We start from the raw sequence: 16,000 nt of genomic DNA, 5'->3' as shown, positions 1-16,000 counted from the left end.
TAAAAAAAGAAGCAAAATTATCATCTTCAGCTTTTGACAAGATGATCAATGTGATTTACACAGTGTTAAGAGATTTCTTATTCATTCTTCTCGTGTTTGTACACAGAATGACTGCAAGATCTACCAGGTGCACAGATCTTTTCAAAAGTTAAAATTCTCTTTCTCTCTATCAAACAAATAGATTTCTCACTCTGCTGTGATTTCTAAAAGATTCAAAACCAACAGAAACAGATGCTACCCTGAGAGAGAGAAAAAAAAAATTTTGCAGTTAAAAAGGTTGACTATATGTAAGAAGTTTATTTAAAACCAGGACTAAAAACCATAATATTCATTACAAGCCTCCACAGCCTCCCCTTAAGGACAACTGCACCGAACTGTGAAACAGGAGAAAAGAAATTGGCTTCTGTTTTCTAAACCAGATAACCCAGTTGCAATAAAGTCAGAATGTCCCTTTGAATAAAACAAGCAAGAAAACGAGATTTTGAGGCTGAAAACATCCATTGTGTTGTCTGGATGTCGTGGCACTCTGTACAGTCAATTACGGTGCACTTCCTGGATCATGTAGCTTTTTCTTTGTCCATCACTGCATGAAGAAAATAAAAATAATTATAAAAAATAAAGCCTATCAGATGTCATCATGCAGAACTTGAATCATCCTTCTAGCTGCTTTCAGATATAAGGAATTTCGTGTCATGGCTTTTGTTTCTGGAATCATCTCAAACAGCTCTGGTGCAAACTACAGCTCATTATTAGAGTTTACCCAATGTAAAGAAATTGCAAAGCAACGCACTTCAGGCACATTTGAGAACATAACCATCTACCATTAGGAGCCCTCTCTGTTAACGAAAGATGTTTCTCTTGAAAGGATCTCTGGGGATATGAAACCAAAAATGAATACACAGAATAACAGTGAAAGGTGTAAAAAGGATAGTCCTGTGGCCCAGCACCCCAAGGTAAGGAGAAACAATTAAAGACGAAAAGGTGTTTGGAGATTAGACTTGAACTGGAGAAGTAGGTAGCCTCACAGCTTAAAGACTGAGGAGGAATCTAAAGTATTTCCTTATAAGAATAAGAAACTCGTTAAAATCTAATATGAGAGTCCTTGCTAAGATACAAGTACTTCAAAGCTCACCTATCACAGCATTGAAAGTGTGAACAGAGGAATTAATTTGAATTAAATCCAGCAAGTTTCCATACAGTATATGCTATATATTATCAGTCAATAATAACTCAGTCAGAGCCCAGAGGAGGTTTGTATCACTGATGCTTCAAAGTGCAGGCATTTCATGATTTTTTAGAAGACCCAACTGCACAGAATTGGCTGGTTTGGCCACTAACTTCAATCTTGTGCCGTTTTCACTTATGGCTTATCACCAGGAGGGCTGTGTAGCAATTACATTTTCACTTCCACCAGCCATTTTTAATATCTTCTACTTCAAAGTTTACAATAACTGCACTTCAGAGTGTCAGAAAATGAAAACTCCTGTCTCCATTTGATATTTCAGAAGGACCTCAAGGGGAGAAAACAGAGTCATCCCCACAGGAATTTTGCCAATATGTAATTACTAAACTTCCTACTTAGTAATGTGCATGAAGGATCAATATAAACTTCCTGTTACTCAGTGAAACACAACACAGTGTTACTCCAGGCTGGAGCAGAGGAACAATGAAGACTGAAAAACAAAAGAAGTGGGGGTGCTGGGTGTTTAGAGTGTTTATTTTTATGCTACAAAATCAATTTCTTACCTCGTGTAATTCTCCTTTCCAAATACTAAGTAAGCCTTGATTTTGTTTACATGGACATTAACTGAAGTTGCAACTTCAGCAATTCAGCTGCAACTTGTATTAAACACCACATTTCTAAAGACAAAATGGGAAAAACACTGAAGAAAAAAAAAGGTGAAGCAATTACTGAACTGTACAAACTATGTATGAAAGCTTCCTGAAGAACTATAAAAAGCAGTCAGGATAAATAACACTTCAAACTAATGGGTTATTAGTGGGACTACTAGTTCTCCCTAGGTATTTAAAAGAAAATCAGAAATCTGAAGAGCAAGTTCACATAGTTCATAGAAATAATAAAATTAAGGGTAGATAAAACACCGTAGAAAAATATGATAAAGTGAGTACATAACAAAGAAATGCTGCATTAATCTAGCTCTACATAGATGTTGGCATACTATTAATGAGAAAAACTGTAAGGGACAAATGAGAAGGAGGGGTCAAATGCAGCAACCAGGAGTACTGCATCAGAAAAGAAAAAAACTTAAAAAAAAACAGGAGAAGCTGCCTAAATCTTGGCCTGGCAGCAGCTACAAGAAAGCAACGTGGAATCCAACAGATTTACATGGGGTAAGGACTGAAAAAAATAAAAATAATTATTTGTATTACTAAAGAACAGCATTCTGATCAGCACTAAGAGACTGAAACAAGGAAAAGGAAAGTTTAGGTAGAACATCTAGAAATCAAGTTTATTTGGCAGCAGCAACGTCTTCCAAAGAAGCCATGAATCCTGAAACAGTTTCAAACAAAAGGGGACAACACGCTGTGAGGTAGCACGAAGGAAACAATCCACCATGGGCAAAGAAAGGCTGCAAACGAGGCAGGAACACAGCTGCCTTCTCAAGGCTAGCACCAACACAGATGCATACCACGAGTGTGAGCACACTGTGTTCCAGTCGCATGCGTCTCAGCCCCAGCCGCAACAGACAGCCGATTCCAGTAAGTCAAAGTGCTGGGACAAGGCCAAAAAAACTAAAGGCAGCATTGCTGCTGCAGAGCTGGTGGCCAACTGGGAGGTTTTAAAGTCAGCATGTAGTGCTTCTAGATCGTCCAGGCTGCTTCTTCCTTGCTGGACCTCCATTCCTCCAAGATATGTAAATGTTCAGAAGGATATCAGCGTACCATTTTAGTGATTTACTGGATTGGGGAGGGGTAATGAGGTAATTTTAGGGGAAAAAAATTAATTATTAACAACACAATTTGATTTTTATTCCTAGTGCTCATTTATGAGCCGTTCCAACATGCTGCGTCAAGTGATACACTCTGATTTATGGCCTTACTTTATATTCCAGCTGCAGAATTAATTCCCTTGGCATTCATCATACTAGTTCAGCTAATATTTTTGTAGATGGTTTTACTCTGATTCCAGTATTTCACGTTACATTTGTGTTCTTCAAAACAATCAAAAGGTATTTAGAAGGAAAAGCTCTCAACAGTCCTGACTAACAAAGCACACACAAGCCTGTAAAGCGTGGGTGTATTTTCTAATGCACAAGCCTCTCTTTGATATGCACGTCTTAGAAAAGTACTTCTTATTAAACTGCCCTAGGTTACAATTAAGCCATCCTTTTCTTTACCCTCACCGCTCTGCAAAGCGCTTTGCTACTGTGCAGTAAGGACACCAGAAAATTAGAACCAAAGAGGAGACTGTACTAATGCTGACCTCGCTTCTTATGTATATTACGCTAAAAATAAATAAGTGAAAGCTAATACTACACAAGTCCAAATTTTAAAGGTCCACACTTCTTTATAAGAAACTGATAGCCTTGCAATGCCAGAAATCCAACATTTGTGTCGTACCACAGATTTAACTTGGATGGTGTAACACGTTCCTCGCTTCTGAAGCCAGTTTTGCTAATTATCTTGCTGTGGCTCTAACTATGTCTATCACACCTGTGCCTGTCAGAAGTGTAGGGTATTCTGAAGCATTAATAAATGGTTTGGGGTTTTGAAGGGACCCATTACATAAAAAAGAATGGTGTTTAAGGATGTAACAGAAGTACTAGCATCTATCCTTGGCCATTTTTTGAGACTGCAGGAAGAAGCCTGGACAAATATAATAGTACACAGCTCCTTTACAGGACGTACTATTCCCATACCAATACAGCCACAATTAACTGAATGACAAGGAATAAATTGTATCACAATTAGCTTATACGGCATCCTATCATATTTTAATGTTGCTTTACTAGAGTGTGGGGAAGCCTCGTAGAAAATAAAGCATCATTTCCCTGATAAATGTGCACCTAAGATGATAGCAAGCAGAACAATTACTTTGAAGTATACCTGGAAGGATTTTGCAAGTGAATTTAAAGTAAAAACAGTTGACATAGGCAGATCATTTGAAATATCAATATAGAAAGCTCACTAAAAGCTAGTGCTTATGGCTGGAAAATGCAATCAAAGCCTAGAGATTAGGCTGAGATGATGTAAAGTTAGAATATTACATGAAATAAGCTTGTTGTTGAAGGGCAGATTTACTTCTATTATAAACTTCACTGGAAAACAAAATAAAACATATTTCAAGTGTTATTTTAAGACAGGTTGATGAGGTAAGACTGGAAGGAAACAATTGAGATGCGGAAGCTTACCTTTCAGCTATGGCTGAAACTAAGCAGTGACCAATACAATGTTATGATCAGAAATCTGAAGAGCAAGTTCACATAGATCACAGAAATAATAAAATTAAAGGTAGATAAAACACCGTAGAAAAATATGATAAAGTGAGTACATAACAAAAAAATGCTGCATTGGCATACTATTATGAGAAAAACTGTAAGGGACAAATGAGAAGGAGGGGTCAGATACAGCAACTAGGAGTTGCTCCTTCCAACCTTTACTATTTTATGCTGGTATCAGCATCCTGGCTTCATGCTCAGTGTCTGCACCAACTCCCCTAAGCCTAAGGGTCTGTCCAGAGCAGAAAGCACAGCTTTTGGCAGTTGATGGTTAGAGCTACCAGAGTACATCCAGCCCAGCATCTGACAGTCCTCACCACAAACGGAGATACCAACTTGAGGCATAGTAAGCTGTGGGCATCATCTCAGAGGCTCTGGCAGGACTCTTCCAGGAACCGTGCAGTGACATATGAAAGCTGAGCATTAGGGGAGCCCAGTACACTTCACTGAATGGCACAAGAATGATGTGTGAACAGTGCTCTTTTCCAGGTATTTGTAGCTTTAATTTGAGTAGCCTTTCTTCAAAATCCAAATTCTCTTGCTTTCCTTCCTTTCTTGCTACTGGTGTGGATTTCCCCTGGGTGTCCAGAACAATTAAAAGTCTCTCCTATTAATGACTCATGTCATTCTTTTGCATTTTGCTCTATTTGGATGGTAGGAAATGAAAGGTGAGACGCTATGTGACAAATCTAAAACAGAGCACATATGAATAACGAAACTAATCAGCAAACACAGCCTGATTGAGATGTACAGCAACCATTCAAACACTGATCGGTGAACCCTCTCCGATCAGCAGTACTAGCAGAAAATCCCATCCGTAACTATCTTTTTTTGCAGGAATGCCTTAACTGAAAAGTCCTAAGACTACCTGGAATGTGATAAAAGGCAGGCATCTGATCTCAGGAATGACTCTGACTCTTGTTCTTCACTCCTGAATACTTTTTTATATAGGCACTACTTTTCTGTAAAATCTTTATAACCTTTTCCAGTCAATACAACAGCCTCCAGCAAGAACTTTCAACAGTACCCAATTAATTCACCAGCCCAAAACTCAAAGGTTGTTGCTCCTGGTCTGCAACTTCTAATTCCAGGTCTATTCTTTAGTTACTGTCCAATTGTTATTTCAAGACAACTTTCTTGTTCCTGCTTGAAAAGGAAAAGAAAGAAAAAAAAGGTAGCTGCCTATCCACCCACAAACCTTGGCAAAAGCTGTTTATCTAGAGGAAAATGAAGGTGCTTCTCCACAAAGACAGTAAGGTCAAAGTCCAAATCTTAAGTATCTCATTGTCTAAACCAAATACAAGAAGAGATATGCTAACATTGAAGGTTTGAGCTTTAAATGCTGTCTTTTTCTCATAAATATAACTTATTATAGTACCTACAAAATAACAATTCATGAGGTTGGTGGCAAACATTCGGGCAGAAGTCAGTTTCATTGAACAATGATGTGATACAGTCAAAAACATACATAAAATCAGCCAGATGCCCAGCACAAATGGTGGCTGGCAGAGGAAATGTTTCAGAGGACAGGTTTGAAACAAATGTAGAAAAAGTACAACAAAAGCAGAAAAAAATAAGTTAATACAAAAGCCATGTGGAAATCAGCATGGAATAATTTAAAGGCAGGAAAAAGAACTGAAGAACTTGGAAGGGGATGCTATTAAGGAAAAGAAATAGCTTTAAAATATTTCTCTGCAGCCTAGAACAGAGAAAGGAAAAAAAGAAAAATTAAATTGGAATGAACTCGAAGAGTTTTAGCATGAGTACTGTTCTGACATTAGACATGCTGAAGACTATACTGAGGGGCCTCACACGAAGATAAAACTTGGGCCTTGAAAGACTTAACAGGTACCAAACCCCAAAACTCTGAGTGAAAAGCAACTGTGATATCACAGATCACAAAGCCATTAGCAGTTTAAGTGAACGAAAATAACATCTGCTGTATGATTTCACTACCACGGTGCACTTCTCTGCTGCTTTCCAAGGCATCTACGCAATACAGTTGAGCTGATTCTTATGAGAGACTGCACTCATCAGCTCGAAAAGGCACAAGTTATAAAAACTGGCAATGCTCATCCGGTTTTCACTCTGCTAGTTGTAAAGAAAGCTGTGAACTTCCACACCGCTGCTGCTAGCTGCAGCTTAATGGAGACAGCAGTAAACTGTACCATTTGCAGAAGCCAGATCTGCAGGTACAGGGCACTATGAATAGAAGCGCACTGCCAACCCACTTTTTAAATTTGTTACTAAATTTAAAAAAAGAAAGAAAAATGATTTGTTGCTTCAGTCTTCCAGGCTGTTTACTCATACGCTAGTCAGCATGTTGCATACAGTTAGTTCTGTCTCTGCTTATATGGGTCATTTCCACAACTGTGAAAAGGACTTCAAAAAAAAAAAAAAAAGGAAAACCCAAAGGAAAAAAACTCAAACATATAAAGGCATCACTTTTCATTCATGAGCAAAATATCACCAGAAGCAATTCTGAGTTTATGTATTTTGTATTTTTTTTCTTAAGTCTACAAGATTTAAAACCTGAAAAAAAAAATATATCTGTATCCTGTGGGAGGAATGCAGGGAATATTTGTATAAATACACCCTGCAGCGCTCCTCCTGAGTGTAATAACGCACGGAGCAGGCTCCACAGCTTGCCTGCTGCAGTCCGGGGCCAGCACTAGACCTGACAGTTTCTGGCAAGAGAGCAGCCCTGGAAACTACCCCCAAGAGCAATCAGGTCTATGAGAATCACACAAACGTACCCCTTCTTACACAGCAAACCCTGTGAAGTAATCTTCGAGGAAAAATATACCCATTTTACTTAGAAGAAATGTGAATTCCACTCTGTGACAATAAAATCAGTTCTTTGGGTCATTTCCACTCACTGTTGTAGGTGACTATTTGATTTCAGAGAAAGCCAAATCTGCCAGTCCTGTTTCTCAAAGACATGCAAGTAATTTTTCAGGTACCGTTGGGTTTCCTCATTGTAAGGTCAAAACACCCATTAGAAGGGAAAAGAGTAGTGTGCTTTCCAGGTGAGAGGCCAGTCTCTGCCTGAACAAATGGTGTTAGCCAGGGAAGATGGAAGAAAACCTGATGAACAAATGATGGATCTAATACAGAAATACTGTCCCTAGACTGTCAGTGTCCAAACTATTTTTAATTCTCATTTGTGCTACAAAAGTCTACAGAACTGCTTCTTGGATCTAATACTGCATCTGATTCCTTGATGCTGGATTTGTTCAAATGAAAATCCTTATCCAACTGGAATTACCAATTACTAAAAGTCCAGCCTACAGGGTAGTAGCATCTTGAGCTTCCGCTGCAAATAACGAGCTCATTAAAGCACTGTATAAATCAGAGAGCTTACAGGGTCATGTTTTACGATCATAAAGTTGATACACTGAAATCCTACTAGTTGGAATTCATACAAAACATACTCTGGTGTCCTGTGCCATACACCCATGACTCACAGAGAAGCAGATGTGAAGGAAGAGGCATAGCTAGTATATGTACACTGTTCTGGCTTCACTCACCTCCTGCTGTTAGGTAGAGGCGGATGCTCAGCTCACCCCCAGTGCCACACCTTTTCCTAAATTCGGCTCACCTGCTTTTCTGCCTAAAGACCACCGAGGCGTGCCTTCTCCTCAAACCTGAAAGTTGGGTCTCAAACTAACATCCTAAACCTCATTATGCTGAACCAGCCCATGCTCTTGCCCCCTTCTCCAGCTCCTCTGGTTAGAAGGAAGAATCACAGCACCATTGCCTGGACTAGGCTGCAAGGGAAAATACCGAAAGCCAGCTGGAGATCCTTAAAGAGACATACACTCTGCACACATCATTCCAGGGTCACTACAAGGACAATGGATGCGGAAAACAAGTCCAAAGGAACCAAGGAATAATGCAAACCCAAATAAAATAAAATAAAGCCCCAGGACACAGCTGGGAAACAGATACACTGCTGGACACTAATCTCAGTTTTGAAATAAAGTTTGGAATTTCCCCAGGAAAGCTCTGCAACATGGAGGGCAGGCTCAGTCACCAGCTGCTGGAAAGTCAAAGAACTGGAGAGGAACCTCGTAAGGCTGGGGGGAGGCACAAAGGGTGCATCTCCCTGCCAGGGACTGAGAGAGAGGGCTGCATCTGTCTCCCAAACTCCAGGCACACTGAAGTACAAACTCTGCCAGAGATTGATGGACCTGACTGTAAAGGAGATAATGATCCTGCAGATGACGACTGCACTGATCACTTATAAAACGTCAGTTTTTCAGTCACTGATCACAGGGCATATGCAGCCTATTTCATCAAGGAAATTAATTTTTAGAAATGGATAGAAAAAATATCCTGGTCAGACAGTTCAGGTTTTTGAGCTAGCACAAAACGCCCAAGTATTTTACAGCTGCATTTCCAACTGCACAAAAGGGTCTGTGCCTGAAACCTTAAATCTAAACAGCGCCCAGCAAAACCACTGGGACTCTACCCAGAGCTTGCCTGTATGGGGATAGTCAGATCAATTAATGATAAAAGATTGACACTAAAGCAGTGCTGCTCTTTTTTTTGAGTTTTAACGTTCTCTAGAAACGCGTCTCTTCCCGACACCTACCTTCCTTGCAGTACTTCCACAACTACAGAATAACCAAACATCTTCAATTCACGCAGCAGCTCAGATTCTCTGCTAGTGGACTGAAAAATGGATGTAATTAATGAAGCAGGTGTAAAGAGCCCCACACCCAGAAAACTCAAAGCAATCAAAGGTAGGTAGCTTTTCCCCGATAACCACTTGTAAGCAGGTTCCCTTCCAGCATTATAAATTTCATTTTTTGATATGTATTTTGAATTAGAAGAACTCTTTGCATTTTCTTAACCTTTCATGATCCATTTCTATGATCTTCTTTAAGCTTCTGAGATAGTCAGAGAAACAGTCAAATGTGTTAGCATTTCTGTGCGTTGCAAGATAAAATGACTACGTACTGCTGAGCTGCTGGGATTGGAGACCACTCCCAGACTTCCTTTGAACATTTCTGCAGTGATTATTAAATCTTTCTTTTGTTTAAAAAAACATCTTCCCTACTGGTCTGCGAAAGGCTCCAGCTAGTATGGAAAACGCATTTCACAAACAGCAGTTTCACACACACACAAAAACATACAACAAACCCCAAAAGACATTTTTGTCTTTCAATTATGACAACAGTCATTTTTATCTGTGACTAAAGGCTCATTTAAAGGCATTTAAAAGTCAGCAGCATTCCTTTACCATGATTTATTTTTCATTAATCTTCCTATTTCTAGCTACAAATACATACTCTGCAAATTTGCATCATGCAGTTCATAAACCTGCCTGCCTTAGCTTGCACATAAGCAAAATCAAATTGTACAAATGCCTCTGCTCTGTTACCGTTTGGAGTGGCAGATGTCCAATTGCCAGCTGTCCAAGTACTGAATATGAAGTGCTAATTATAGAGTAATCAAGCGCTTTGTTAAACCATATTTAAGAATTTTATCATCACTTAATAACTAGAGAAGTATTAGTAAATAAACACACATGTGGTCCATGACCACAGCATCTATCAAGTTTTAAGCATATCCATGTGATGGATAAATGAGAACTGATTGGACAAACGTTGACTTTCCAAAAGCCTTTGCCCCTGTCTTTCAATGAAAGCTGTTGGGAAAACAGAAAATTAAGCTGTTAAGAGATGAAAGGTAGAGCTGTACCATGGATTAGAAAGTGGCAAAGAGACTCACACACACACACAAAAAAAAAAAAAGGAAGAATTTTAAAAAATATTTAAATCATTAGTTGTGGCAAAATGCAACAAAACAGTGCCACAAGATTATCTTCAGGCTTAAGTATATACATCCACAGCCTAGGAAGGGAAATAAATTAATGCAACAGTATTGGCCACTGACTCAAAATCATTTAAAATCATTAAATAAGAAAGTAGGACAGCAGAGACCATCTGTCTGGCTCGCAAGTTTACTTCCACCATATTATTCTTTGAAGGGAAGAACCCCTCTTTCAATTTCTTTCTGTCCACAGCACAAAAAGCAAGCCAGAAAGGTTCATCTTAAAAAGCATCCCACAGTTGAGCACTGTTCTATACACTCTACTTGACTTTATAGCCACCATCAATTAAGTTTAATTTTGCCTTTACCTTTTTGTCTTTACTGTCCCCTAAGCTGAGGAAGCTCCCTCAAGGAGCCTGATGAATTTAAAGAGGAAACCTGTGATGGGGCTTCCTGCAATTAGGTCATTATCCCTTTCAGTCTTAAAATCTGTGAGGCTGTGACATCGCCTTCTCTTAAATTGCACTTTAGAGCTCATCTGTGTCATGATGTCTTTAAATAATTCAGCCACAGCCAGGCAGTTGGGCTGATCACACCCTATTAATCCTGATGATTCTTCCCTCACCTACCACTTTATTTCTGAAAGAACAGACAGAGCTCTTGAAGCCAGATAGAGATGGCTTTATTATATTTTTTTAACTCACATGGATAGTACCTAGCCCAACAGTCCCTGGCGCTTTCCAAAGCCTCTGGCAAAAGAGGCAAAAATACAGCAGGACGCCCAAGTGGAACAGGTGACAGTACACATGTGGGAGTTGAAATTCAGTATACAGACACTAACTCTAAATTTTGTGAGTTTTTAAATTCTAAAGTAATGCTTCCTGTGCAGAATGGAGATCTGTGCAACTTTGACAGCTGTCTTTTTTGAGCAAAACTTAAAAGAAAAAAAAAAAACAGTGTTTGTGTGTCACTGTTCACAATGTAGAGGATGCTTGATGGCAACATATGCATTAATAAGGTATCTCACATCTAACAATACAGGTAACAGTCATCTCAATCTCTTATGTCTTGTCTGAAGGAAAAATAGGAAGCATTTAAGGAAGAACAGCAAAGGTGGCTAGAAACATGGGCAGATTCTTATATCTACTTTGTTTTTTCTAAATAAAGGACCCATAAGGAAAGCACAGTTACAAGTATTTGTTTACCAGATTGCTAATGAAAACAAAAAGCAATGGATTTAACTCCAGTGATAAAAATACATAAATAAATACACCCAAACTTTTCTTATGTGAAGGTAGCAGAACATTCTGAAACAGGACCAGAAGCCAAGAAAGAAACAATTTCACCAATTCCTCAAGAAGCCCGAAGCTATATTACAGATGCTTGTTGCTGTAAATGCCAACATAAGGATATACTGTCTCAAAAGCAATCATGCTGTAGATGATGCACATTATTCATGGACAACGATAGCTCAAGGCAGTATTTCACATACCAGGAAACATCACTCAAGTTTTATCCAACCTGAAGCACAGCACGGAGTTGATAATAACAAATTTGCCCCCATGACTCTCCTGACTGAGAATTATAAGCCCTTGGGTACTGCACAGGGCTCCTTTGAATGTAAAGTATTTGTTTAAATTGATACTACTCTCCATGTTTTCCGCAAAGGATATCTATGAAGATTAGTCATATGCTCTCCTTATACTCTACATGACAAGCCCTTCTTACAGCAATGACAGTGAAAGCAAGAAGGATAAGGCACTTCTCATATAGACATTCATATCAAAACAGACCCCCAACACCGAACAGTAAATGGACTAACCTGGCCTGAAACACCAACCCTGCTAAAATAAGGAGTAAACTCAAAACATTTAAGCACTTAAGTGTTAAAGAACAGCATTTACGTTTGACCTTGTTCTGTTAGCCTGGGTGGAAGAATGCTGGGTTTTTTCCCCTTATTATAATTATTATTATTATTTTGCTTAAGTTGGTGTACAAAAGCTTGGGTAATTCAGCACAGAAGCACTGGCAGCTGGAAAAGATTGGTTAAAAAACCCCAAACATCTCTATTACTTGCCCTCTAGCACACAGGAGTCAATCCAGAACTCCCGAGAAACCCTGAAAAAGGAGTTCTATGTACACCACACAATAGATTTAGTCAGTGAGGGATACAAGAGTCATTTTAGGGTTTAATGTAGTTAAGCTGGCAAAATAATTCAACTGGTTTTCCATTTCAATTGGTTTAATATTCTACAGAAGGATGTAGAGCAGTTAGTCATCCACCTCCACAAAGGATGAAAACTGGCTAGGTGCTGTGCCAGAAAGGCAAGAAAAAGCACTTTTCATTATGAAAAAAATTAATCTTTGAATATAGGTCATTGTGTTTGGGGTACATCAAGAGAATGCAAAGTGAAGTGCTACAAAACACCTTACCTCACTTTCACATCTCTGAATATATACAATTAATTAGCTGCCATCATCTACACTAGTTCTTTACAGAGTCAATGGCAAAGAACTACATGTAGGCTTCTGGAACACAATGTAGCAAATTGTACTAAAATAGCATATTAAAAACAAATTACTAAACAGCACAAAGACCTAATTTGAACAACTAGCTTTCAGTTTGGCTCTTCAGCCTGCAAGCTAAGGAAAACTGTATTTTATTTGAACCTCCAAGCTTTGGGCCTCCAACAGTTTCTTATAAATTACTTATAACGAATATTTAATGCAAAAATTTTAAATACCATCAGCTTCACTGTATGGTACAGAGATAGTGAGAATTCAGAAACCAATTTCAAGTCTTCTGTGTAAATAATAAGTCTAATTCTTAATATTTTAATTAAAATAATACAGGCTGTGCATGATTTTTAAAACCAGTATCAGAAACATCAAAAATTACCAAAAGGAGAATTCTGAGAGAGATAAGAAAAGTATTTTTCTATTTTCTGGCTTGTTTGTTCTCTGAATTTGAACTTTTGAGAGTAAGGAAGCAATAAAGGCACAGCAACTGACAGAAGACCACTGGGCCACGCAGATCCTGGATATACTTCTCAGCTCTTCTGCTGAAGCAACTAGATTTCAGGGTAACATCTCTCTGATCTTCTGAAGTAATTAGCTTCACATTAAGTATTTTAGAGAAAGTTGGGAAAGACACTTTAGTCGTTTTATGAAAGACATTGTCAACCAACTTTTGCTGGCTATGATTTAAGTGCAGTGGGGTTCATATAATCAAGAAAAGAAAAAATCAAAACACCCACAACTATTTCCTCTGACCCTGAAAGTGCAGTTACAAAATTATTGCTAAGGAAAATCTAAACCATCTTGACATCTTACTGAAATTACCTGCTATTAAGCTAACTCCAAAATAAAGTGGTCTTATTTAGTGTTTTGCTTTTTAATCTTGGACCATTTAAATGCTTTAATTTAGAGCACAACCCTTACACACACTTTGGTCAGCACAACTGACAGGCCAACAAACTGTGGTCCCAAACACCAAAACTCTAAGGAGGGACCAGACCTTCTAGAATTAGTCCCTTTTTCTTCAGAACACATGCCTTTCCACCTCCCAGCATTAATCTCGTCCTCATCTTCCTTCTCCTGCATAATCTAGAAGCGGATGAAAAATATCAGTTCACAAGTCCAACAATGCAGGGATTATTTCAGAAATTTGCATGCTAGTCAAATTTATTTTTATGTGGGTGAAACAACTGAGCTTCCTCTTCCCTATGAGAATTACCTCACAAATTACTTTTTACCACAAGGAAAACACAAAAATACACACTCTGCAAAAGGCTTGTTCTATTTAAAAATTTCTAGGTTTGTCCCATTGTAGGAGTATTTAATTTTGTTCCCTCTTCAGCCGGCCTTCCTCTTCTCAGCCATAAATCTACACACCAACTTCCTTTTTCCTCTGAGTTTCTTTGCCGCCTATGCTACTGTTATTCAGATCCTCTGTACTCCTTCCCATTCCCACACTCTGAAACCTCTCACAACTATTAATTCTGGTCCTTCACTCATGTCAGTGCTTGTAACCAGGACTCACAGCCTGGCATGGATGCCCAGAACCTTCCACCTCCTGCATGCCAAGCTCTTCCAAAGTGCTGCTGAAGCACCCCAGCTATGCAAAAGGCCTCCTCAGATTGCCCACTCCAAGCACTTCAGGGTAGGTGAGCCTGTTCACTTTAGTACAACTTTCCTAGGGTCTTAACACTTCAAAAGCAGCCGCCTATCTTAAACATGTGAAAGCTTTTTATAGGACAGGGTGTCTATCAGGTGGCAGCACATAACTACAACTACTACGCCCTTTAAAGTCACTGCGCAGGATACAAAAATACTTAATTTTTCAGTAAAACATTAGTGACAGAGGGCTTGATCCTTTACCAGCTACCACAGTATACTCCCTTCTCAACCACCTGCTGAATGACCCTGTACTCAAAACACCTTCTTTCCCTAAAATGTGCTTGAATGTATCTAAATTCCTGACCGCCTCTGAATAACAGAGTTCTGAGGTCAAAACAACAGCCTTTTCTCCCACCATTGCTCTGAGCCATCCTAGACCAGCACCTGCTGCAGAGTGACCCTTCCAGCTATGCTAACTCCCACCACCTGCAACAGATGATGGTCAAGACCCACCAAAGACCAGCTGGGCAAGTGTCTCTCCTGGATAAAGATGCCTCTTCGGTACAAAGACACCTTCTTCTCTCTGCTCTCCCTGAACAGTTTCATGTGGTTTGGCCACCCATGCCTGAGCAGATACTCCCACCTCCTCTCAAGGGGAGCCACGCTGCAGACCTGTGCAGCTTTACAGCGTGGCACCCCAAGCACGATTTCAACGAAAACTCCCTTCTTCAGCCATCCACGCAGTGCCACACACACCCCTGCCCCAGTGCCAAGCCCCCTGAGACCCACCTCACCCGGCCACCCCCCTCAGCCACCCCCCAAGCCCCCAGCCACCCTCCTCCTGCCCTGCCATCACTTCGGAGACAGGCCAAAGTGACAGACTTGCGACGGGGGTGCCCAAACAACATGCTGGGGCACAGGGAGAGAGGGGCTACACCGCCACCTCCTTATGATACGGCTTTGGGGGGGAAGGGGACAGGAAAACACCCACTTCCACCCGCCGGGGCCGGCTGCGGGCAAGGGGCCCCGTCCCCGCGCCATTTGCCCCCTCAGGAAAGCGGGGCCGCGGAAGCGGGGGCTCCCCTGCCGCGGGGCCTGCTCAGTGGGGTGAGGGCACGGAGGACTGCGGGAGAGGTGACCGAGGCGGCGGCGGGACGCAGCCCCCGGGGCCGAAGCGGCCACTCACAGAACTCGGCGATGTAGTAGGAGACGGCGTAGTTCTCCTCGCACCACTCCAAGGTGGAGGTCGGCGAGCCCCAGTAACCCTCCCTGTCAGCAGCCGGAGCCATCTCGGCGCCTGCTTCAGGCCAGAGGGCAGCGAGGGGAAGGGGGAGGCGGGCGAACGGCGCCGGGCCCGGAGCGCGCCGGCAACGGCGGGCGGGGACCGGCCCTAGGCCCGCCCGGCGCGGGGAGGAGCCGCCGCGGCCCGCGGGTTGCCATGGCGATGGGCTGCGGCCTGAGGGCGCGGGAAGGCAGGCCCGGGCTCGTCTGAGGGGGGAAGCTCGGCGGGGAAGAGAATGTTGAGGTGAAAACGGCATTTTTAGGGAAAGCCTGGGGGAAGGTGCGGCCGGGGGCAGGCTGGGTGCCCCGGTAGGGAGAGCCCTGCCGCCCCGGCCTGGCTGGGTGGCGCTGAGGTGGCT

General features: G+C 41.1%; 1 protein-coding gene across 2 annotated transcripts in view; it reads right to left on the bottom strand.

The window, feature by feature from the left end:
• Positions 1–15,732, bottom strand: part of ACER3 (alkaline ceramidase 3) — a 59,509-nt gene extending 43,777 nt beyond the window's left edge. Inside the window, exons 1-2 of one of the 2 annotated variants that reach the window (XM_027807769.2) lie at positions 15,547–15,680; positions 13,759–13,847 (exon numbers count right to left, since the gene is read on the bottom strand). In XM_027807769.2, coding sequence (XP_027663570.1) covers positions 13,759–13,828 — 70 coding nt within the window. In that variant the 5' untranslated portion in view covers positions 13,829–13,847; positions 15,547–15,680. Of the gene's footprint in view, positions 1–13,758; positions 13,848–15,546 lie in introns of both variants that reach the window. The other variant, XM_005440954.3, reaches the window with a different exon arrangement.
• Between the last annotated feature and the right edge of the window lie 268 nt (positions 15,733–16,000).

This window comes from Falco cherrug, chromosome 2 (genome assembly GCF_023634085.1).
Source record: "Falco cherrug isolate bFalChe1 chromosome 2, bFalChe1.pri, whole genome shotgun sequence".
In the NCBI taxonomy this organism is placed as follows: domain Eukaryota; kingdom Metazoa; phylum Chordata; class Aves; order Falconiformes; family Falconidae; genus Falco; species Falco cherrug.
The sequence above is the reverse complement of the archived record's forward strand: the minus strand, read 5'-3'. Positions and strand labels throughout refer to the sequence as shown.